At 38.3% G+C, this 24068-nt stretch overlaps 1 protein-coding gene across 1 annotated transcript in view; it reads right to left on the reverse strand.

Moving 5' to 3' along the window:
- LOC149919133 (uncharacterized) overlaps positions 1-24068 on the reverse strand; it is a 38410-nt gene that overhangs the window by 8844 nt on the left and 5498 nt on the right. The window contains exons 2-3 of the mRNA XM_090136143.1: positions 14127-14317; positions 13326-13433 (exon numbers count right to left, since the gene is read on the reverse strand). Of these exons, the coding sequence (XP_089992269.1) occupies positions 13326-13433; positions 14127-14267 (249 nt within the window). The 5' untranslated portion in view covers positions 14268-14317. The remainder of the gene's footprint in view (positions 1-13325; positions 13434-14126; positions 14318-24068) is intronic.

Below are 24068 nucleotides of genomic sequence, written 5' to 3' on the forward strand. Positions count from 1 at the left end.
GCCTAACTCTTCTTCATAGAAGAGGTGCTCCAGCCCTCTGATCATCTTCGTGGCCCTCCGATGGACCTGTTGCAACAGCTCCACATTTTTCCTGTTGGGGGACCCTTCTGACCTAAACTATTCTATAATTCTATAATAGTTGGGGAATTTCAGCATTTCTAAAGAGTCAGAGATGGAATCATTTCACAGACATCTACTTTTGATGTTAGACATCTCATCAGACCACTGGGAACCCCTTTTGTAGCCAACAGACAGAAAAAGATACCTCAGTGGACATTTTTAGTTCCACTGCAATCCTTTGAGATTTTGCTGTGAATAGCTGAGTGCACCGGTGAGACATACTTATGATAATATTATTGTAGGACTGGATGTCATCTGGAAAAGAGCCACAAGTACAGTCTACAAACATAGTTTGGAAAAAAGCTTTTCTTCATTCTCTTTCCGTTATTGAAAAAACAATTAAGAAGCAGCATGACTGGAGAAAAGCAGCTGGAAACTAATGGCCTCTTGAGCTGTCTGGTGGAAGGTACTGCAGCAACCAGTGGAAATGGAGAGAGAGTCAGAGAGAGTTAGAAATAAAGAAAAGCTGTAATAGGAACTGACAGTCAGAGTGAATCTGAGTCTGACCTTAGTGTGTAAATACACAGAAATTAGTTAATTGTTTAAATACCACAGCATTAAGTCAGAACTGAAAAAAAAAAAAAGAATTCCAAGAAATCTTAAATGCATTTCTACACTTAAGAGTAGAAAGCATGTTATATGTTATCCAGTTTTAATTTCCTTAGCAAAATTATGAGATATTGGAGAATTTTTGGAGTATGTGCACTTTTTGCGGGACTGATGGTAGGACACAAGGAGCTTTGAACTAGTATGCGTACCTTATACTCAGTAGGTTTTAAATATAAATAATTTGCTGACAGCAGATTATGAAAGAAAGTTAAGATAGTTCAGCTAAGCTGAAAAAAGCATCTGAAAACAATCTCAAAACATATTGACTGAAATTGAGGCTTTCCTTTTTTCCTCCCTCTGTTACTGTTTGACCTGTCTCAACAAAACAATTTCCTTGTGGGTGATATCTGAGTGCAATATTTAAAAGAAAAAAAAAAAAAAATCAAGAGTATAATAATGTGATTACATTGGAAAATGATATTAACTGAAATTCTAATTTACATTCACTTGAACTCTTTTTATTTTTTTATTGTATAAGCCCCTATTCAAGGTCTGCACAATTTGAGCCTCACTAGTTTTTTGTTTATTTTTTCCTAGTGGGATCAACCACTTTTCTTCCAAATAGCTGGAAAATTTTAACAACAAAATGATCTGCTTTGCTTCTGAAATTTGTACCACCACCTCTCTTCTGTGGTAAAGAATTGGAATGTAACTTTTAAAACAGAAACAGAAGCACCTATCATTTTGTACTGTAGTGTGAAATAGATTGCATATTTTTATTAAATTTGTTTGGTAACTTGCTGGGAACACAGATTTCTAATGATCTTGTTTATCAAAGCTTTGTTTATGCTTTTAAACCAAACTGAATCCTTTCTTCTGTTCTTGACAGATGTTTTATCACAGGAATTTATCACAGGAAGGTTCAGGTAACTATCAAGCAAAAGGCTGTAACAGTGTTGAACCAGTATTTAACAATAACAATAACTAACAAATAAAAAGATAAATAAATAAACAAACAAATAAATAACCAAACTGATGTTTAATGCAACATACTGATAACAAATTTATCAAGCAAGCTGAATTTCACTCTGCTTCTTAATGAAAGGCTGCTGACAGCATTATTAACATATATTTCCCAACAGTTGTTAGCATGGAAACAAAGTCAAGTAACCCTCATCCCTCATAGAGAACACAACACTACACATTACCTTCATTTAGGCTAAGCATCTCTGTAAGTGTATTATCATTTCCCTTCTTCTTTCTCTTCTTCTTGTCCAATTTAAGATGTTTTAGAACCTTCTTTTTGCAAATTTCTAAGGGAAGAACTTGTGCTTTTCTGTTTCTTAACGTCTACACCCCCAAACCTACTGTTTTGGAAGAAACTACTGTCTATTCATTTTTGACAACCATTCCAATTTTATCAAAGAGCATTCCCTTATGAAATCCAATCACACTATTCAAGGTCTTTATTTTGAATGAAATTACACACAAACAGCCCACATTAGAGAGGATAATTGCCTTTTGCTAGTCTATTTTGTGCTCTGGTACAATCTTCAGTGTAACACACTGACTTGAGGTAATCAACTCCTTGAAAACCGCCACTGAACCACATACAGTATAATGACAATGTTTTCAATGAGATGTTTTGCAAAGCTTCACCTTTTCAGTAGGTATGTTACCTAAATGTGCGTCTGACTGTTCTCCAATAAGCTCTGATAACCTCTCATCCTATGTGCTTATTCTCTCTTTGAATGTACAAAATATGCTGTCCTACAGTAGCTGCCCTTTCATAAACATTTCAGAGAGAGAAGTATTCTGTAATGTACACTTGAATTGCTTGTGGGTTAGATGAGGGTTAATGTATTCTCTTCTGAGCTTATTTTCACATATTTTTGAGGACATTGCCCTAGCTCAACTAATGGCAAAGCCATCAGTGTGCTTATCAAAGCAAATCATGTAGTCACTACGATCTAAAATATATGTGAAACAGTGGCTTTAGGTAAAAGGTCACGTAGTGGTTTCAGTGGAGTGCCATTGGAAAGTAGATGGGGTGACTTAAAGATTATGGCCATCTGCTCTGAAAATCTGATTTTCTGATGGCAAGTCTCCTGCCCTTTGGGAGCAGAATTCATACAGAGTCTTGCAGCATGGTTAATATTCTGTTAGAGTACCATTCATTATCACTCATAAGTTATTTGCCTAAAGATCCATTTTTCACGTGAGAAGTTTAGCTTGAAATGTGTGGCCACCTTTTCACTTGGTTAGATTTTATGGCTTATAAGGCAGCTACTCAAAGGCAGTGGATGAAGTCCAGGGAGAAGTTTCTTCATGGCAGAAGATGTGCTGGTTATAAACTCTCCCTCATCTGTGTAGGAGATGCATGAGAAGTCATTTCAGTGCTGCTCATAATCTAAGGCTTTGCAAGAGCTTGATTGGCAACTTGGGATATAACAACTACAATTAAAATTTCAAGGTTGATTTTGAAATATTGTTTTCTCAAGAAACACTAATGTAAAATCATGCTTAGTATGTAAAATAGGTTTCATTCAACTTTTGCTAACTGACTTTAAAATCTCTTGACCTGAAAGTATTATTCTGTTTATAAAATTAAAAAACATCTTATGCTTCCTATCATTATCACTAATTGAGGAACACAAAACTGTAAAATATATGGATAAATGCAGTTGTAGAAACATATATTTCAGCAGTTGCCAATTTCATAGAATGATAGAATGCTTTGTGTTGGAAGGGAACTTAAAGATCATCTAAATCCTAACCCCACACCATTGACATCATCAGTCAGTTCCTTCAGGACTGGGGGATGCATGTCATCAGGCCCGTTGGCTTATCCAAGCTCAGGTTCATCAGGTGGCCTCAAACTGAATCTTCAATTATGGGTGGAAGGGACTTCACCCCTTCAGACACTGTCTTGCGTCTCAGGAACATGAGATAATTTAACAATATGGGAGAAATTATTCTCTGTGAAGACCAAGACAAGAAACTATTCAGTACCTCACTTCTCCACTTTTGCTACTACCAGTTTTCCCACCTTATTTATCAGAAAATGTATTTTCTCTTTAAAAAGAGAAAATACCTTTTCAGGCTAAACTACCTGTAGAATCCTTTGTCATTTTTTTATATCCCCTGCAATGTTCAGCTCCCAGCTGTGCCTTGGCTTTCCTGGTACCATCCCTACATGTGTGGGTGGGACTCTGGTATTCTTCTAAGGCCGTATGCCCACATTTCCATTGTCTATACATTTATTTCTCACACCTCAGCCTGACCTGCAGGTTCTTGCTAAGCCATGCTGGTTTCTTGCCTTTCCTGTTTGGTTTCTTACATATGAGAACTGGGAGCTCTTATGCTCAAGGAAAAGTGTTGGTTAAGGTCTGTCAGCTCCAACCAGTTCCCTTATCCCTAAGGACAATTAGCAGGGGATTCATCCACTAATTCTTAAAAAATCTGGAATTTAGCTCTTCTAAAATTTAGGATGCTGATTTCACTCTTTTTCAGACCCATATCCCTCAAGATCACAGACTCCACCAAGGCATGACCACTGCAGTCTGGACTGCCTCCAATTAGTTCATCTGTGTTGGTGAGCACCCAGGTCCAGTAACTCTTCTCTTCTGATCAGGCTCTCTCTTATCTCAAATAACAATTTATCCTCAATACACTCCACAAGTCTTCTGGACAATTTACAGCTTGCTGTTCTGCTTTTCCAGAAAATATCTAGGTGATTGAGTCCCCCAGCAGGATGAGAGCCCATGAGTATTTCTTCTTGTAGCTGGAACAAGGTTCCTCTTGATAGGACAGCCTGTGCTAAACTCCAATCACAACTTCTGCTACTGTCTAAGAGATTTCAACAAGGAAAAAATTTCAAGATGATAAGGAAATTGAGTTCAAACTGCTAAAATTAATCTTTAATTTAAAAATTAAAAAAGGAAAAGGATGTTTGTTTTGATATTATTTATCCCCACATTGCCACTATTTAAAAATAATGAATTCTGAATTCCTCAGAAATGAATGTAGATTCTTTAATTATTATAATTCATTGTAAAACTAGACATTCTTGGCCTTTTAAAAATTGTCTTAAACTTTGTTCAGTTTAAGCCTCCCTTTTTAACAAAAAAGTTTACAATTGCAATACTTAGTTTATTTGTAAAACTAACAGGAGACTTTATTATTTACACATTTCAGAGCAGAATATGAAAATTCCTTCTTTTTGAAGATATGCAGTTGCAACAATCTGAAAAACTTGTTTTCCCACGAGAGAGTAGGAAGTTTATACATGATGAAAGCTGGATTAAAGTTTGTGAGAAAATAAATACGAAACTTTGCTGTAGGGCAAATGATTAATTTAGTTAACCCAAACAATATGTGTCCTAAAACTTACTGGAATGCTGCCCATTGGTGCTATCTGTTTTAAAGGATAAGGTAATAGGATATGGGAAGTCAAGACTTTCTGCAATGAGTTGCACAGCAACTTTCCACAACCACTAGTTCAGTTCTTCATGTTCAATGAAAGTAAGCATCATAAAAACTTTCAAATCACAAAATACAGCGTGTTAAAGGTGCTGCATTAGATTTAGATTGGATAACAGGGGAAAGTTCAGGGAGAGAGTGGTGAGGTACTGGAACAGGCTGCCCAGAGAGGTTGTGGATGTCCCATTCCTGGAGGTGTTCAAGGTCAGATTGGATGGGGCTCTGGGCAGACTGGTCTAGTATTAGATACGGAGGTTGGTGGCCCCGCATGTGGTGAGGAGTAGGGGGGGTTAAGACAAGAGCTTGATGATCTTTGAGGTCCCTTCCAACCCAAGCCATTCTATGATTCTATGATTCTATGATATAATCTGGCCATTTATTCAATAATTTGCAATATTTCTTGTCTATCCCAGAATTCTTCTTCTGTCTGATTTCAACGAAACTTCCATTTTAGCTGTTTTTTCTTCAAAGTTTTTCTGTATATCATGATTTGTTCATAGGTTTAAAAATTTTCTGTATAAATGTAGGACAATAAAGGTCTCTCCATACTATTTTCTTTAAGAGTAGAAATGGGAAAAACTCAATTTTATAAGCTACATTATTTTCTAAGCCACCCTGTTTTTTAAGTGGTAAGATTTGACTCTCTGGAGATTTTTCCATTTTAAACAAAGAAATTAATCCACCACAAATCTAGCATAGAGATTTACTTCTCCATTAAATCAGTTCTCCTCTTTCAGCTGTTCTCTGTTTCTTCTCTTAACTAGGCAATTTATTTCAGACACTGTATTGTCAAGCTTTTCAAATACGACAGGGATTATTTTCCAAAGTCTTGCATCATTTGAGCTCTCCTAGAGTCACGATGTCTTCAGTTTCTCTCCCTGACTTGTCTGCTGTTTTAAGCTGAGTTTGGAGCAGGATAACTTTTGTATTTCTCCCTCACACTGTCTGCATGCCAATATCATCTGCTATCTTACATTGTTCATTTGCTGAGGCAGTGGAGAGAGCTGTGGTTTACTTCCCCCTGTGGTGGTCTTGGTTATACTTCTCTCAGGCAAAAATTTCCTCTCAGAAGCAGGAGATGTATCAGTCATTAAAACCTCATTTGCTGCTTGCTGTTCACCTTACCAATTTACTTCAAATAGCTGTAAGTAAAAATGCTGTGATACATTTATGCTCTCTTCTTCAACAATATTTTATGCTAGTGAATGCACTTATGCAACAAAACTTACTTCACAAAAGTGTATTTTTGTGGTTAGAGATTAAAAGCCTCATTTATAGCACACAGTGAAATGGTCCACGTGCTTGTCTCAGCTCCTCTGGTCCACAATTGCCACACCAAAGTTTTCTTATAAGGGGAAGAGTTCTGGCAACATAGGAATTCATACTCAAAAAGCAGACGTAAACATAGATAAGACTGAAGTTACATTCACTCTGACAGCTCTTCCACCTTTCACCACCCAGCAGCCAACATCTGTCTCCTCAGGGAAAAGAAGCTCTTAGTGACCCAGGCAGAAAACTGGGTATCTTAGTCCTTGTTTGTCTTCAACATTCACAAAACTCACTGTTGACAGAATGGACAAAGAGGGTAAAATGCATGAGACTATTTTCTCCTTTTCTTTTTATGATTTTTCCTTCTTATTTAAAATAATGTCATGCAGGTAAATTGTGGTGGTTTGCTTGTAATGAGCTATTTCAGGTGAATGCTGCATTATGGATCTGGATGGATTTGACTGAAGGGTTATATCACTGGGGGTTTCTCATGTTGGTCTGCAGCTAAATCAGATTGCTCAGAGCCCCATCCAGTCTGACCTTGATTGCCTCCAGGGATAGGGCATCCACCACCTCTCTGGGCAACTTGTTATAGTGCCTCACCACCCTTTTTGTGGGAAAAAAAAAAAGAAAAGAAAAATTCCTTATATGCAATCTAAATCTCCTCCACTTTTAGTTTGAAACCATTTTGCCCTGTCCTATCACCACAGACCTTGCTAAAAAGTCTCCTTCTTTCTTATAGCCCCCCTTTAGATACTGAAAGGCCCCTCTCAGGTCTCCCTGGAGCCTCCTCTTCTCCAGACAGAACTGCCCCAGCTCTCTCAGTCTGTCATTGTAGGAGAGGTGTTCCATCCCTCGGATCATTTTTGTGGCCCTCCTCTGAGCACACTCCAACAGGTCCATGTCTCTCCTGTACTGAGGACTCTTCATCTGGATGCAGTTCTCCAGGTGAGAAGCAGGATCACTTCCCTTGATCTGCTGGCCATGCTTCTTTGGGTGCATCCCAGGATACAGTTGGCTTTCTGTGCTGCAAGGACACATAGCTGGCTCATGTGCGTCTTGTCAACCATCAGTACCTTCCAGTCCTTTTTTACTTCTCAATTCTTGTTTTCCCTCAGTTTGTATTGATAGCGGGGGTTGCCATGATCCAGGTGCCAGATCTTGCACTTGGCTTTGTTGAATCTGATGAGATTCTCCTGGACCCAGAAGCCTGTCTAGGTCTCTCTAATTGGCATCCCATCCCTCAGCCATGTCGACCTCATCGCACAGCTTGGTGTCATTCACAAACTTGCTGATGGTGCACTCTATCCCACTGTCAATGTTCTTGATGAAGATGTTAAGGGGTACTGGTCCCAGTGCGGACCCCTGAGGGACACCACTTGTCACAGATCTCCATCTGGGCACTGAGCCATTAACCACCACTCTCTGGCTATGATCTTGCAACTAGTTCCTTGTTCATGTACACAGGCAATGCTTTAACAGCTATAGAAAATGTGTAAAACTACATACCAACGTTTTGGTATGTAGGACTTGTTAAGATAGGTCAAGACTAAGCTGAGATTCCTGACAGAACTAGATCTTTAATGGCAAGTGTATTCTGAAATGTTCTTTCATAGTTCATGCTCAGTTAGAAGAAAGATTTAGTACCACTGTTCCTCTGAAGTAGCTGCCAGATTGATTTTACAGTGTGGATAGAAAGCGCAGAATGAGGTCAGTCATCCAGTATGAACTGAATAGGTAATAAAACTGAAAGTTTCATTTCGTCAAACATCAGCTTCACAAATCTGGTTCATTTGACATCATAGCAAGGGAGGTGGACTCAGTGATTTCTAGAAATCCCTACCAACCCCTATAATTGTGCAATTCTATAATTCTTTGTAGCCTATTGGGGACTTCTTGCAAATTCAGGTTCAGTAAGAGTAACCTGACTGGTAATTTTATCCTCTGTTTGGTAGGGCAAATTGGTTAGATTTTTGAATTTTTTTTTTTTGGTTTTGCAAAACTGAATGAAGAGAAATGAGAAGAGCAAATTGGAAAGATGACCTTAGGATAAAGTCAAAGGCTTTAGCCTTATATGGCTCTTTCTGAACAAAAAATTTTCGGCAAACCAGAGCCAGAGAAATAGTGAGATGAGACAGATCACCATCTGTTCTGTTAACAGTGAAGGCCTAGATGTGAGACTGGAACACCTGTTATAACTTTCTCACTTCCATGTCCTTTTCCTTCCCTGTAGGATTTATTATTCCCCAAATTTACATTTTTTTTTCTGTTCTGTGTAATACGATTTTGGTTTAGTTAGATGAAGTAGCATCTTTTCAGCACAGCCTGGGACCAGAGATGTTGATAAAAATCTGGCTTAACCTGACTTGGGTACAAATATAGCAGAGTCTGAGGTTGCTGATAAGATGTGACTGTCCTCTGCAGCAACAAGCAGGTCTGCACCACAGCAGAGCTGCAGATTTTGCTGCGCTGTTATTTCTTTTGTTTACCCTCTTCCCCTTTCCCTCTTTCACACTTTTTGTCTGTTTTATCCTAAGGGAAGTAGACAGGATTTCAAAACAAGCAGCAATTTCTGCAGCACATTCACGTTAACAACGTTTTCCTGTATGAAGGGTGACTCAAGAAAGCTGTTCTATCTTTATATGGAAAGCTAAAGATACAGTTTAAAAAAAGCACAACTATTTTGCACTTTACATTTTAAATGTTTTAACTCTGCCAGTTTCCCTTTTCTAAAATAAAAGATGCTTTTAAGATTTATAGTGTTTTTGGTCTCTGTTAGACAAGGCACACTGAAATCTCTGGACTCACAACTCTAGCTGCTTGCTGCTGCACAATGACAGAGTAATTTACATATCTATCACTTCACAATCATGTAGTTCATTGAAGCCTGTGTCACATTTTCTTGCTCTCTTTGGAAGAATAAGGGCCTTCTTACTCCCTCACTCTTCTGCTTTTGACACACCATTGTACCAATGCAGTGTAACTCTTTTGATCTCTGAGTCTGTGTTTAGGAAACACTCGGGAGCCAGAAGGAAGACACTGAGCTTTGGAGTGTTGATGTGCAGACTCTTTCCCCTCAGTGACCCTGAACTATATGACTGCTGAGATGTGCCCTGCTCCTGCTGGAAGCATCTGACATGGACATGGCAGCAGCTGCTGCTTCCATTTCACCAGAAGCGAGGCCTGAGAACAGTAATTTGTAGAGGCCTTTTTCTCATTCTCTTTAGTTGAAGAGTCTTAAGATTCTCTCACAGCACCTGACTGTGGGCTTAATAATGGGCCAGTGATGCTGCAAAGCTGTCAGATCTAGAACAGGCCTTGTAACATCATGTCTCTTCAACCCTCACACTGGGAATCTGTACCACTGGTTAGTATCTGTATGGTGTATTTGGATCTTGTTCATAAACTATACATCATGTACAGGTACTATGCATTATAGGGAGTAATTCAGAGCACAGTAGGGAAAACAAATGCAACTACTAGACTAAAATTGCTGAAGGAAGTATTGGCCATTTGTTCTACATCCCATTGAAACCCCAGAAGTGTCACCAATATCTCAATATCTCCACTTTTGCAAGCTCAGCAGTATTCCTTTTTGGCATCATCCCTTTGGTCAGCTTCCATGCAACACGGATGTCTTTCTGGAATCCCACTCTCCCTCATTTAGGGCACTGTGAATTTGTGAAAATTACAATTACATTGAGAAAAAAATAGTCAACGTAGAATTGCTGTTGTGAACAGAGAAGAATAAAAGTGAGAGACCATTACGTGGCTGTTAGATCAGAGTGCCTCTGCATCTGTGTCTCTTTCAGATTACATTACTCTTACAGGCTCACTGAAACATTTTTAAATGAATTCCTAGTATACAAATATCCACAGTCTGTTTACCACTGAGAAAGATTGGAAAAAGTAAAAAAGAAATTTGACATCCTTTTGTTTTTCAGAGGTAAAAGTTTCTCTCTTTCTTTACAATATAAAAGACACAAGATAATAAAATCTGGCTCGAAAGGGGAACATGCAATGAATATTTTTGTTTAAGTCCAGAAGAAAATGAGGTATCTGCATCCTTTCCTTGACACAAAGACCTCTGCTGAAGTGTGGTCTCATTCCCTTTATTATAAAATACTCATGTCTTTTTGCTGTATCTCTTGCTCGGAAAAAAACTAAGCAGGAGGCTTGCTTTGGTGTACATTCCAGTGAAAGCTGCTGGGTAACTACAGCAATTCTCTGCAATTATTTGGGTAAAACAAATAAAGTATCTTGGATAAAGATACAGTCAGACACTGAAGACCATCAGAACCATGGCATTCCAGTCTATGTCTGCAAGATATGTTTTGGTTTGAGCAAAAGTCAGGTTGGCAGACACTCATCACATGAAAAACTGATGAGAGGGAGATGCATGAAACTTGATTTATTGCTAGATAACTGAACAGGATATCAGACTTCTCAATTTCAACATCCTGTTACTAGATTTTAAAAACAATTCCTCAGAAAAGTTAACCTCTGGAACATTTTTAAATGCTGCAAGTGGCTGTGTACTTTTAGAACCCATAGGATTTTCTCTCCTTTGGTATTCAACACATGTACCCCACCTGCATCATTCACTGTTATTTTCCCATGACTTCTTGCCATTATTTCAGTATTCCTGATTCATGCAATCACTCTGCTGAGCTGCTTTAGCAGCAGACATTACTCCCTCAAAACCATGTGCTTATTCTCTGTGCAGTTTGAAACACTCATAATTAGCATTAAGAACTATTGTACTGTTACTTAAGTCGTCAAACTGTTAATGACCTCTCAAAATAAAATGAATGGATATATGGAATCTGAAGGTGTTCACCTGAGTTCTGAGGGAATCTGAGCATGAAGCTGCCAATTACCCCTGACTTGCTTATAGTTTAAATTAACTGAAGTGACAGCAAGATGTTAAGTAGTAAATATGACTTTTCTTTAAAAACAAACAAACAAACTGTGGGCTCATCTAGGAGACAAATAATCTTGTGTATTATATTGAGCAAACTGATGCAGATCATGGTAGGAAACAGAATTAGGAGACATATGGGTGAAAATGTGTAAGGGAGTAAAAGACCATTTTCTTGAAGCAGATAGTCATGCCTCACAGATCTGTATTGCTCTCTAAAACAGTAAAGGAACAGTAACAGTGAACTGTTTGAAACATTGTACAGGAAAATTCCAAAATAGGCCTATTATAAAAGACTTCTGGAAAATAAGCTGTCATAGTACGAAAAGAAAGTTCCATGCATGGATTAACACTGATGAAAAGACAGATAAAAAGAATAGGAATAATAAGACATTTTACAATAGAAATAGGATGATTTTGCTGTTCAGCACATTCATTAATGATTTGAATAGGAAGTGGGCAGGAAGGTTTTCTGATCTTCCAGATTTAAAATAGTCAAAAACAGAATTACCAAAAAGTGCTACAGAAAGTTCTCAAAGCACAGGCTGCTGGAGTCAGCTGAGATCTGATGCAGTGCAGTGCTGAGAAACACAAAGCAGCAACAGCTGGAAAAATAATCACTACTGCACAAACACACAGCAAAGAATTCAGTGTAGATTATTGCCTCTCAGATCTCTGTGGACAGTGTTGTAACAATTGTACCAATGAACTCAATGCTCAGTAGAACTCAAAAAACAAATGCAGTTATAGAATTGAATTGGAGAACAAAACAAGAAGTTATCATTACAGTAGTGGCCAAAGCACAAACCTGTAACTCCTGCCACTGCTTGAGTTTTGCATGCATCTGTCAGCTTTCTGAATTTCAGAAGTTTCAGAATTAGAAAATCTGCAGAGAAGGGCAAGTTTATCAAGTGCAGATGAGTGAACTCATTCCCATATGAAAACAAGATTAGACAGGTTTAGGATTCTCACGTTGAAAAAAAAAAGATGATGAATGAAGGGGATAAGACTGAAAAGAATAAAATAAAAGCAAGCTCAAAGAGGGGTGAATACAGAACAATGCTGTCTTGTGCTGATCCTGCTTATGATCTGGGATGCTGGGACAGAAGGTAGGTTTGATATGGGAGCCTGAAAGAAAAGTTAGGATGCATTAGATTACAACGATAAATGTCTTTTAAGATGATAGATATTGCTCATGTTCTCTATTTATTTTTTTAATTTTTATTTTTGCAGGTAACAGCCTTTCTCTGGGATTGCATTATGACATCTGCACTTAAGTTCCCCTGATACTCACACAGTCTCCCCTTTCTGTTCATGCAAGGAATGCAACAACCTTGAAATGTGATTGTCATTCCTTAAGTCATTTGTGACATGCTGGTACATCTTCTGACAATCATCTCAAAACTTGTTCTTAGCTCTTCACATTGAAATGTAGGATTGTAAGACACAACTCTCAGCTCTCGAAAACACCAGGTAATAAAATCATATGCAAGAGAAGAGAGACACTGGCAAAATCCTGAACCAGAACATTAGCATGGCATCTCCTTGGGATCAAGAGGCCACAGTCTTCTTGTGTTCAAGGAAAGTGCCTGATGTACCACTCTCTGACAGAGCTAAACAAGGTTCACAGCTTCTGCTTAAAAGGAAGTTGGAATTGAAGGAACTACTGCTCATCCCTAATAATGAAATACCTGTATAACTTGCTTTCAGACTTGAGCCTCTATCAGATCATGGAGAAAATTAGAGAGAAAACTGGATAAAATTATTGTTCAAGCAATTCCTGATTTGCTCAAGTTTTAAAAAAGATGTGGGCAAGAGCTCACAGCACACATGGGATCAACACCTACAGAGACTGAAACACCTTGTGTTTGTGGCTCTTTTGGTTACAGGAATGGAGTAAATGCTCAAAGGGAAGGTCCAAAAACTTCAGAAAACACACAGGGGAAAATAACGTACTCAAAAGTTTTGGCACTTCCAGAATTACCTGGATGTTATTCACTGCTGGACATAGGCATCTGAAGTCATGTTGGATCTGTTTTGACTTGAGTTTCATCCTTTGCTTTATCTTGTGCCTCCTTTTCCTTTCAAACATCTACAGAAGAAAAATGTGAGAACCTTATTTTTTCTCTCTTTTGCACATTGTTCTGTCTTTGGCTTCAGTGAGGAGCGACTCAGTTTTCATGTACAGTAAATTTTAAGATAAATCCAGTTCCTTTGCTGGCAGAGTCACTACTTTCATCAGGGTCTCTGTCACTGCTTTTGAGTTTGTTCCTACCTCTTATTTCTCAGAAAGTTCGGGAGAAAGTCATTTAAGTCTTGGTTCTCTCTATAGTAATAAAACAAAGTGAATGCAGTGCCTCTATGTAAAGAGCTTGTAGCTTTTGAAGAGATTGTTTCTTTGAGCATCAATCAGTCATCATGTGTCTGTTCCCATACAAATGTCTGCTGTGCTGAGAAATTATTGCTGGCCAACAAACTGTTTTTCTGTCATCCCTTGTACTGTTGAATTAACCAGCTATGAAAGATTAAGTTATTAAATATTCAAAGCAATTGGTAGTTTGCCACAGAATTATTGTTAGAATTGACAACAAATTAAAAATTTATGTCCTACTGAAGCAAGTAGCACATCATCCTTCAGCAAGTAAGGGCAGAAGTCCTTATTAGATTCATTTAGATTAGTAGGATGGGACATACAGAGTAGTACAGTGACATTCATATACCCTTAATCTTTACTTGCACAAAAACATCTGTTACAATGTTGAGGACAGTTTGTCACCCTCCATACCTGATGAGTGTGAAGAAGGATCTCATGGCTTGTGTGTCCCCAGGAACTTCCATCCCACCTGCCTTGTTGCCCATTCTGGGGATCTGGGACAGGTGGTGGTCTCTCCGCTCTGCTCTGGATCATAATTCCCAGGAAACTCATTGCCTCAATTCTGCCGGGTTTCCTGAAATCACTCTTTGCACTGAGCAGGCCTTAAAGTAAAAGAAAAAGATGACAGAAATATGTTACTATATTTAAAAAATAGAGGGCTACAGCTTTACTTCTAGCTTTCTTGCAGATATCTTATTGTCTAATTGTTTGCAGGGCACTTAAAACAGTTCCCCAGAGCTGAAGTACAGTCATTGCTAAGTTTCGTCCTAGGCGTGCTAATGAGAAAAAAAGGATATTTGTTTGAGGTGTAATCTCTTTTTAATTTCCCAAATTTATCTATATTTTCCTCTTAATGCAGCTTCAGCAGCAGTGTGTCTGCCCAGCCCTCCACCCCAGCCAGTCTGCTCCCACTTGCCCCTCACAGCTGCTTGATGCCCCTACCAAGCACCACAGCTTTTAGGATTGGGCTAAAATGGATAATAGAATCAGATAAAAAAAATGTAACCACCCTCAAAACAAGCAATATTTTAGTGAAAGGAAAAGAATGACTGGTCAAGGACAGAAGGAGAAATTACTTAAGCCAGGAGGGCCACCAAAGGTACCATTTCTTCAAACTATGACTATACTGAGCTCATGAGCTTAAATCCACAAATAATTCTCTATAAACTATCCTGAAAATTGACCTCTAACGCTCCTTCCTATATCCTGCAAAGATTTGGTTAGCTCACTAATTTTTAATTGCACATTACCACTTTTGCAACGTCCTACCCTGCTGGCCAGTGCCCAGCTGAATACTTTTTCAGTAGCAAACAAATTATTTACATCTGGCATTGGACAGAGGTATCTCTTCTTGTCAGACAAATAGGAAATGCTGAGCCATCCCATCTCTGTGATTGCATGCATTTAAATCTCTTTCACTGTTCCAATGTACAAATGAAGATATAAACAAGATTCATTATTCATTCATGGTAAGGCTGTGTGGCATACTTGCAACTGTTTCAGTTGACCCACTCCTATTATTTTTAGGTCTGTTCTATTTTCTGCATGGCCCATGTACAGGCAGTACTAGGAATAGCCAGTGAAGTTTCCTGGTCATCACACAAGTAAGCATCTGCTAGATTTTTGAGACTTCAGACAAAGATCCTTTGGTACTTGCACAGCATTATTTAAATGAGTCAAAGAGCTACCCCTCACAAAATTAAAATTAATGTTCACCTTTCTTGAAGGAATCAGCAGTTCAGTTCTTACGTGCTGAACAAAAAGCTGACATCAGAACTTTTAAAGAGAGAAGTGCTATTAGAGAGAAAGAAGACTTCTGAAAGTTGTAGAAGCTTCAGCATGCTTTTACATTAACTCTCTGTGGGCTGCAGCCAATGCCCGTTCTGTCTGCTTAGAGATGACAGATGAAAATCAGAGAGTATCATAGGAAAGCTGTAATACAGATTTTCTTGACGGCAAGTAATAGAGAATGCTTCTGCACCACTGCTTTATAACAGTTGTGAACACCATCCATGTGTATCAAATAAGAATTACAGTTACAAATTTGAAATAAGCCTGTCTTTGGAGCCAGCAAAACATTATTTCAACAAAAGGGGAAAAATATTTGTGCTGTACTGGCTATAAAAGTGCTGTGAGGATCTGTAATAACCTCTTCCTCTGTTACCAGTAGAACTGAATTACAGTAATCAGCACAAAATAATACATTCGTCTTAAACAAAGAGAACTAACCCTAACCACAATATCTTGTTTGATCGACAGAACAATGATGTGGATGAAAATCCATACTAGCTCAGCAGTTCATCTGTGCAGGTCACCCATTTGGCAGCTATGCAGTGGCAACACAGCAAACAAACAACATAAAAAATGACAATTTCAGTCTGTCTGAAGCAGAACTAGGTGCTGTGAATGTTCAAGGGAAGCTTTGCCCTCCAGTGTGCAGAGATAACGGGGCCCGTGTGCAATGTGATTTGAAAAGAGTCCCGGCAGATGATTGGTGGTTGTCCAGAAAAACTGAGGATCAGGATTTGTGAAAGAAATTCAATCTGAGAGGGATATTTAAGAACTAGCGAGCAAAAAAGCAAAATCAAAATTGTTTTATCATCTTACAGAAGGAAAAATCAAAATGAATCCGAGTTGCTTGTTAAAATTATAATACTGCAAGTAGTTTTAAATATATTATTATATTTACATGGTATCAGAATATATTCCCAGAAATCCATTAGTTAAATCTTGCAGAACAGGAAGCACTTAATAAGTTCTGCATTTCAGGACATTGCTCATTTGTTCTTTTCTCAGACGCTATTTCCATCTTCTGAAGAAAACAGCAACAACTAGTCTATGGTATTAAAAGTTCAGGGAAAATAGGAAGTTCTTGTACCAAAAGCAGGCAAGGTGTTAGCTATGCACAAATATGATGTAAAACAATTCATTGTCACAAATGGATTTGTCTACAATTGCATCCTACCAGAACCAGTTAGACTATACCTAACTGTTCATGAAATTTCAGCTGCATCTTCTGGTCTGTCTCACTACTGTTCCTTTTCAGCCATTTTGTGAAACATCATGTTCTTATCTCTGCTAGGATAGCTAAATAAACAAACAAACAAACAAACAAACAAATAAATGTTTCATTATTTAGCAATTGCTCATTGCTCTAAACAAGCAAACTCTCCCAAAACATCTCTCTCCTTGACATCCTTTTGCTTTACACTTAACTTTTAAAACTGTCAGGGTTACTGTGATGTAGATGCAAATGCTGGAATGAGCCTTGCAACACTTCAGGTGTCTCACTGCTATACAAGCTCTCATCCCAAGTGGAGTTGTGCTTTTGTACCTGCCACTTCCAAAGTAGCACAAACCCGTTCATATACTGCTAGTATCAATTTCTCAGTTGGAGTGCAGGCCTCCGATCCTCTATATCCAAAACCCTAAGGGTCAACCTAAAATTTCCCCTAGTGTTTTCTGCCAGAGGCTCCAGGTGGTGCCAATCTCCCCAGCTGCAGTAGTAGAACAACAAAAGCACCTGATCTGTGGTATGTCTGCAACTGTCTCAAACTCTTGACAGATAAGACCGTTGCCATAACAACAGGCTACAGACTGAAGACCTGGTCCAAGGAGGGAGCCCTGTGGAGACAGGACAGCAGTGCTATGTTCAAAACTTCCCTTTTCAAGTGAAGTTGTTTGCAGAATTTTGACTGTGGAGCTGTTGATGGCAAACTCGTGGACAGTGAACTTGTTGACAGTGAACTCACACAAATCCCACAAAACTAGCAGTTAAAAAGAAATGCTTGAGGAACTTCAAGACACTGGTGCTTTAGAACATCTGGAAACAGACTGAGGACTTCCCCATCTTGGCTGGATCAGTGCTGGAACCTGGACTGGTGACATCTTTCTCTGCTCATCTTTTTTTCTATCACCCCCACCGCTCTGCCTCTCTTCTTTCCTTTTCCCTCATAGTTGTTAAATATTGAAAGGCTTATTTTGATATCTTGTTAAGTTGCAATGACAGTTAGTCCAACAGCTTAGATAGATGTAACTGTATGAGTGCTGGTACTTTTAAGATAAATGTAGTGCAGAGATTGGCATTAAAATGGGTGGTTGAGTTCAGACCTTGACTGTCATTTCACTTTAATCTAACTGAAGAGATCTGTGAATCTAGTCACATCACCTGCCTTCACAAGCAGGAAGAGACAGTGGTATAGACCACATTTTTTACATTTTGTCCTTTTCAGACTTGTCCAAGGCCAACTTGGAGTTGTATAGATTTTCACCAGCAATATTGCTAACAACAAAGTAGGCTATCTCAAAATCACTCCTTGCTCAATCCAATCTGAATAATTAACTTGCATTTTGCACCACTGAAAATAAACAACAGTTATATATTTTTTAAAAGATATAGATGAAGAAATGGCATAAAATCCTGCTTAAATCTGGTTACAGCAAGACTAATCCCAGTAGTATGTCTCTATCTGCCTTATCCAACCTACCAGTTATAGCTCTCTCTGGTGAAATGGCTGTCAGATGCTCACTTTTTTCATCTGCCTCGTGTTTTAAATTACACTCATTAGTGAGTACTCCATGCTAGTTGAGCTTGCTAGCTAATGTCCCCCTTGAAGTCCTCTGTCAACTTTGAGTGGATTTAATCTTTCTTCCAGTAACAAATTTTACTTCCTCCTTACCTGGAGATAAGAGCATCCTCTGAAGTAGAATAAACATTTTTCCTCTTTTCTGAGATGTAGATATCTTTTGGTTAAATCAGATGTAATCTCCTTTTCCAGGCTTGCTAATTAATAACTATTAGCATCAACGGTGGATAAAAGGATTCTCAGTGGTTGTTTTTGCTATCCACGTGTGTGCTTCCACATGAAACCATTTCCTCTGGCGAACATTACATTACAACCCTTATACAAACTTAAAATTGGCTAAAACTGCTGAGGCCACAACTCTCTTAACATTGAGATGAAGCTGTGCATTGCTATAGGATTTGAGGGAGTTTAGCCCTAACATCTCCCTTCTTCTAAGTGACCAGGGCCAAGTGGGTCATGCAGTGTGGTCACTGTAGTAAACATGCACAGCCTGATAGTCATGAGCTGCTGTGTTCTCAGGATTTTAAGCTGGTATCTGTGACTGAGTCATTGGAGATTGACAGTGAATATAGATGGATGAACAATCATTTCTTCTGAATTTCATACTGTGATCAAAGTAGTCTTCCTCAATCTCTAGCTCTGTTCCACACCATACAATATGTGTATACAATTGAAAAATATTTCTGACTAAAGTTGCTAGCTGAGTTTTGTCAGGCCAGGGTAAATGTCATTTGTTCCTTCTTTCAAGGTCTCACACAGATACGAATTTTGTAAAAGGACAAGTCCAGTAATAGTTCAAGGGACTGTGATGCATTTGGTATTGTTTAAAATAAAACATAAGGTGAAAGTCTAGTATGGACAAAGTTGTGAAAATATTCTAACTTGCAGGTTCAGCCCACTCTTTCAAATGGACTTTTTTTTTCCTGACTGATATCCTTTTGCATTCCATGCTCTGGTCCCAAGTTATGCATCTTGCTGCCAGGGGCAGTGGAAGTGAATAACAGGACTCATTTTTGCCTGCCACACAAATGAACTTGAGGAAGCCTGACTCCAGATGGGTGAGAGTTCTGTTCCAGTGAGCAGAGAAGCTGAGTCTCCAAATCCCTTCCATGTACAGGTTTTAGAAATCTGATAGCATTTATCATTGTCTGGAAACTATAAAACACAGCATGGTAAAACAGATACTGATCATGTAAGTCTGAAGAAAGCAAAAAATTCACAGATAATGTTGTTCTTATTCCTAAGATTTTCATTGCCTAAGAATAGAAGGACTAAATGAAGTTACCTTCTCCAAAATAGACTTAGCAGACTCCTTTTCAGAATTTCAAAATAATTATTTAAAATCTAGAATTTTCATTTTATATCAAAAGGAAGTAATTACTGTTTTTTAGAGTAAGCATTACAGAAACATATTTTTGTACGGTAATATATATTTGACCCAGGACATGCATCATACAGATTCATGGCTGGCTCAAAGTAGGATTGTTATGCAGTGATTTCATTTGATATTCAGTCTTGTTCTGAGCAAAAACCTTGGACAATAATTTTTTTGTAGTTTATTTTTTGAAGTTTATTGCATGAGATACCATCATTGGCCCTGAATACTACTGGGGCTCTCTCCAGAGAATAAAACAGTGAAACTGTTGAACAAAACGCCTAAAATATGATCTTATTCTTTGACAGCATATTACTTTATGACTAGAAGTTCTATCTATCTAGACTTCAATCTTCCATTACTACGTTCCTTAAATCTTTGCCCTTTTATTCACTCTGCAATTGGGAATCCAGTGCATTATCATAATAGTTTCATATTTTTCCACATAATTAATAGCCAGAAAAAACTGTTTAATGAGTTGAACATTATAAGGGATATGCAGCCAGAAAAGAAAAAAGAACATGAATGATCATCAGTTAGGCACTGCCTTGCAATGTTAAACGTTGCAAGAATACGTAATGAATATACTAGCTGGTAGAAAGTACAAACCCCATGTGTGTATTTTAAATTTGACCCTCCAGGTAAGACAGTGGTCAGATCTCTCTCCTAATTATTGGTGCCTCCATCATTGCTTTCCAAGCATAAGCAAAGATGTATTTAAAAAGGCAATGAATCAAGTGCTAGGCATTGTGGAGATGTGCACTGAGGTACATAAAGAGGAACTGGTGTCTCAGAACAGCACCTGGTCCAGATCTAAAACTACTGGGTTTCTTGTCATTGATATGACTTATTAGGTGATCCTAATGGGGAAAAATGGGAGGTAAGGATGGGAGAGAAATATCACATTGTGCAAGTGCTTCCAAAGGCACACGCAGAGAGGAACAACTGCACTGAACAGCACCACCAAGTTAGTGGTGCCCAGTTATCCTGCCTTTTTTCCCTCTCCAAAATCTGGGATTCCATGGAAGTTCCCATTTATCTACACATTCTTGATGCTTGGCATGATTAACTGCATTCAGCCCAAGACAGGTCAGGGCCAAGGGCTTTCTGGATGGGCTCCCTTCCTGACAGCTCTTTCTGAAGACCTTTTACTCATATTTAGAAACTGACAAACATTTTACTTCTGTCTTGAAGGAGCCAGCTATTTTCTTCTTCTACCTTTCTTAACTTGAATTAGCATCACCTTTCCTGTATTTTTAACAAAACTAACTCAACAAAGGAAATCAGGCTGAATAATATATATGTTTGGGGGAAACAGGCATTTTTATAAGAAAATAAATAATTCCATCAACTTAAAAGCCACATTGAGAAAGACAAAGACCTTATTCAAACACCAGAATCACAAATCAAAGGTATGAAAGTTCAAAATACAAGTAGCAAAAGAAATTTTTTTAATGATAGCAGTTCCCCACTAACTGCCTTCCTCTTGTTTTCCATGAAAAAAAAAAAAGCTTATATTCATCCACTTAAAATTTAGAAGGCTTAGAATAATGCTGGTTCCTGAATGTCCTGCTACAGGAGGATATTTGTAAAGGACACATCATTACACATTTTGAAAACAAGTATTTTTATGTCTTTAATGGAATAAATATAATGTCAATGACATGACCGTTTAAAACAATCTTTCAGTATGATTTCCCAGCAGAGGCGTTTCTCAGTCATTCCATTTTCTAATTTGAAAAATTCTTCTCAGACTCCTGTAACTCTGCAAATGTCACAGAACCACTGCTTGAGGCAGTAAGGCAAAGCTGATAATCCCCACATTAACACCATGTGTAATCAAATCCCCTTCCAGCAGCCTATACTCGGAGGCACCGGTTCAATTTGGTTATTAACAGGAACTTTTTTCTAATTAATTAGCAGAAGCCCTCACACTTCCTAAGAGTTAAACCCTTAATTTGAAGCACACAACAAAGACTTCATGATACACCTACAATAGGGAGCTAACTTCTCCCAGAGTTTCTCCTGGAGAAATAATAATCTGACTTACTGGCTTTCTGCTAATTAATTCATCTGCTTGACATTCTGGAACACAGAGAACAGAAACTCTGCCCTAATGAGCTGTTTGTAGAAGGCAGTTTCTCTTTCAAGTGTCCCAGAATTTTGTGTTTTAGCTAAAAAGTGTGGCACATCTCTGCAGCCATTTAAACCTCGGTATCATTGTCTTCGTCTCTCATCAGTATTGGAACTCTTTTAGTTTCTCTGTTGACCAATGGAAGAGCAGTATTCTTTCACTAAAATGCATCTTGCCTCATTCTGTAGCTCTGGTCACACCAGAAAAAAGAAGTTTCACTTCTTCTAGTTTGTTTTAGCCAGACCTGAAAGACATGGCCAAAGCACTGCTATGCAGCTTCTCCTTCCTGCAAACCACACATTTACTCAGACATCCTGACTTCTTACACCTTTCTATACCCTGCCTGTGAAGGGTGTGGGCCTAATGCTGACCTTATTACAGAATATCCCAAGTTGGAAGGATCTACAAGGATCACTGAGTCCAACTGCTGTCTCCACACAGGACCACCCCTATGTCTGTGAGCACTGTCCAGATGCCTCTTGAACTCTTTCAAGCTCTGTGCCACGAGCATTGCCCTGAGGATACTATTCCAGTGCCAGACCACCCTCTGGTGAAGAACCTTTCCCTAACCCCAGCTGCCCCTCTCCTGACACAGCTTCATGCCATTCCCTCAGATCCTGTTCAATATTTATTATATTTTACAGCACATGTATTGGAGATACACCTCTCATTTGCAGCAGAGACTTAGCAATGGCCAGTGCATATCCATTGATCTCATGAAGGAGCAACAGGAAGAAAGTTTTTCAAGGTTGAAACCCTAAAGAAAAATTGAAGAACTGGTATATGTTTGTGTGCTGTACAGAAACAATCCACCCACAAACATAAGTGAGCTCAAACTGTAACAAGATAACCTATCTTTGTTCCTCCCTCCACACCTTTACATCGTGTCTTCCTCCCATCCGTCTCTCATACAGCCACAGAAATCTCTCCTTCCTCTGTCACAGTGATTCACTATGTTTCCTCTACATACATAAGAGTATCTTACTTAAGCGACATTTCGATTCAAATCAAATGATTATATGACCAATATGCTATCTAGTATTTCTATTTGCATATCAGCATCATGTCTTGGTCACAATGAGCCTAAATACTTCACTATCCTCAGTCCCAGACTCTTCTCTTAAGAATCCCTTCCTCCAACACCCAAAAGAAAGGATCGTCTTGAAATATGCATAAAATAGCAATCTATATTCTTTTTGGCAGACCAAAAATATTTCTCTGCCTTTAGGAAAAAAAAAAAAAAAAATCAAACAATATTTTCTTCCTTTGTGGGTAACTAAATTAATTAAAAATTTAGTACTTAAAAAAGTAAAAGAAAATAATAATTTCAAAATTCTCCCAGGCTCTTCCTGTTTTAAAGCTTTATCCAATTATTGGGATGGCATAAGCTGAGTCTGTGATTTATCAGAACATACAGAGTGCTGCACTGTCATTTCAGTTGCGCAGTTATGAAGTGCACTGTATTTTACCCCAGAACATTAGCATTTTAGTTCATTTATAATTCCCCTTTCCTTTCAAGATTTTGTTTGAAGATATCATATCTCCTGTTGAGAGTGGACAGAACCTCCACTCTTTTGTTGCAGTAACATTCTGAGATATTCTTTGGGCTGAATTTTAGCCAACACATTTAAGTACTCATCACTGAACAAAGGGATATTTTTATGCTTCTTATGCAAGGCTGGAGGAATTTAAAATCAAATAATTCCTGGTTTCTTTATAGCCAGAGGTTGAAGAAACCTGTGTAATTGCATTTTCCCAATAGCAGGAAGTTATGTGAATATCTGCAAGCTTATTTTTTTCCCATTTTGATGTCTGGAGTATATGCAGCAACATATAAATTTGATATCACGTGCAAATATGAAATTACAACACAAACACAGAATAATTTGAGCTAGTATTTTTTCAGGTACTCTTTTATTTTATTTTTAATGTTCTTGACAATTTTCTTATTATAAATATTTACTGACATGTAAGAGAGGGAGATGATATGGCACAGCCAGCACAGCTTCATGAATGGCAAGTCCTGTGTAATCAACCTAGTGGCCTTCTATGGTGGCTTAACTACATAGGTGGACAAGACAAGAGCCACTGATTAAGTCCTATTTGGACTTCAATAAGTACTTTGACGTTATCCCATAACACCTTCTGTCCAAATTGGAAAGATATGGATTTGATGGGTAGACTGTTTGATGGATGACAAACTGGCCTTGAGGCAGTACTCAGACACTGGTGGTCAATGTCTTAATCTCCAGATTGAG

Source organism: Phasianus colchicus, chromosome 2 (assembly GCF_987193195.1).
Source record: "Phasianus colchicus chromosome 2, bPhaCol1.hap1.1, whole genome shotgun sequence".
Lineage (NCBI taxonomy): Eukaryota > Metazoa > Chordata > Aves > Galliformes > Phasianidae > Phasianus > Phasianus colchicus.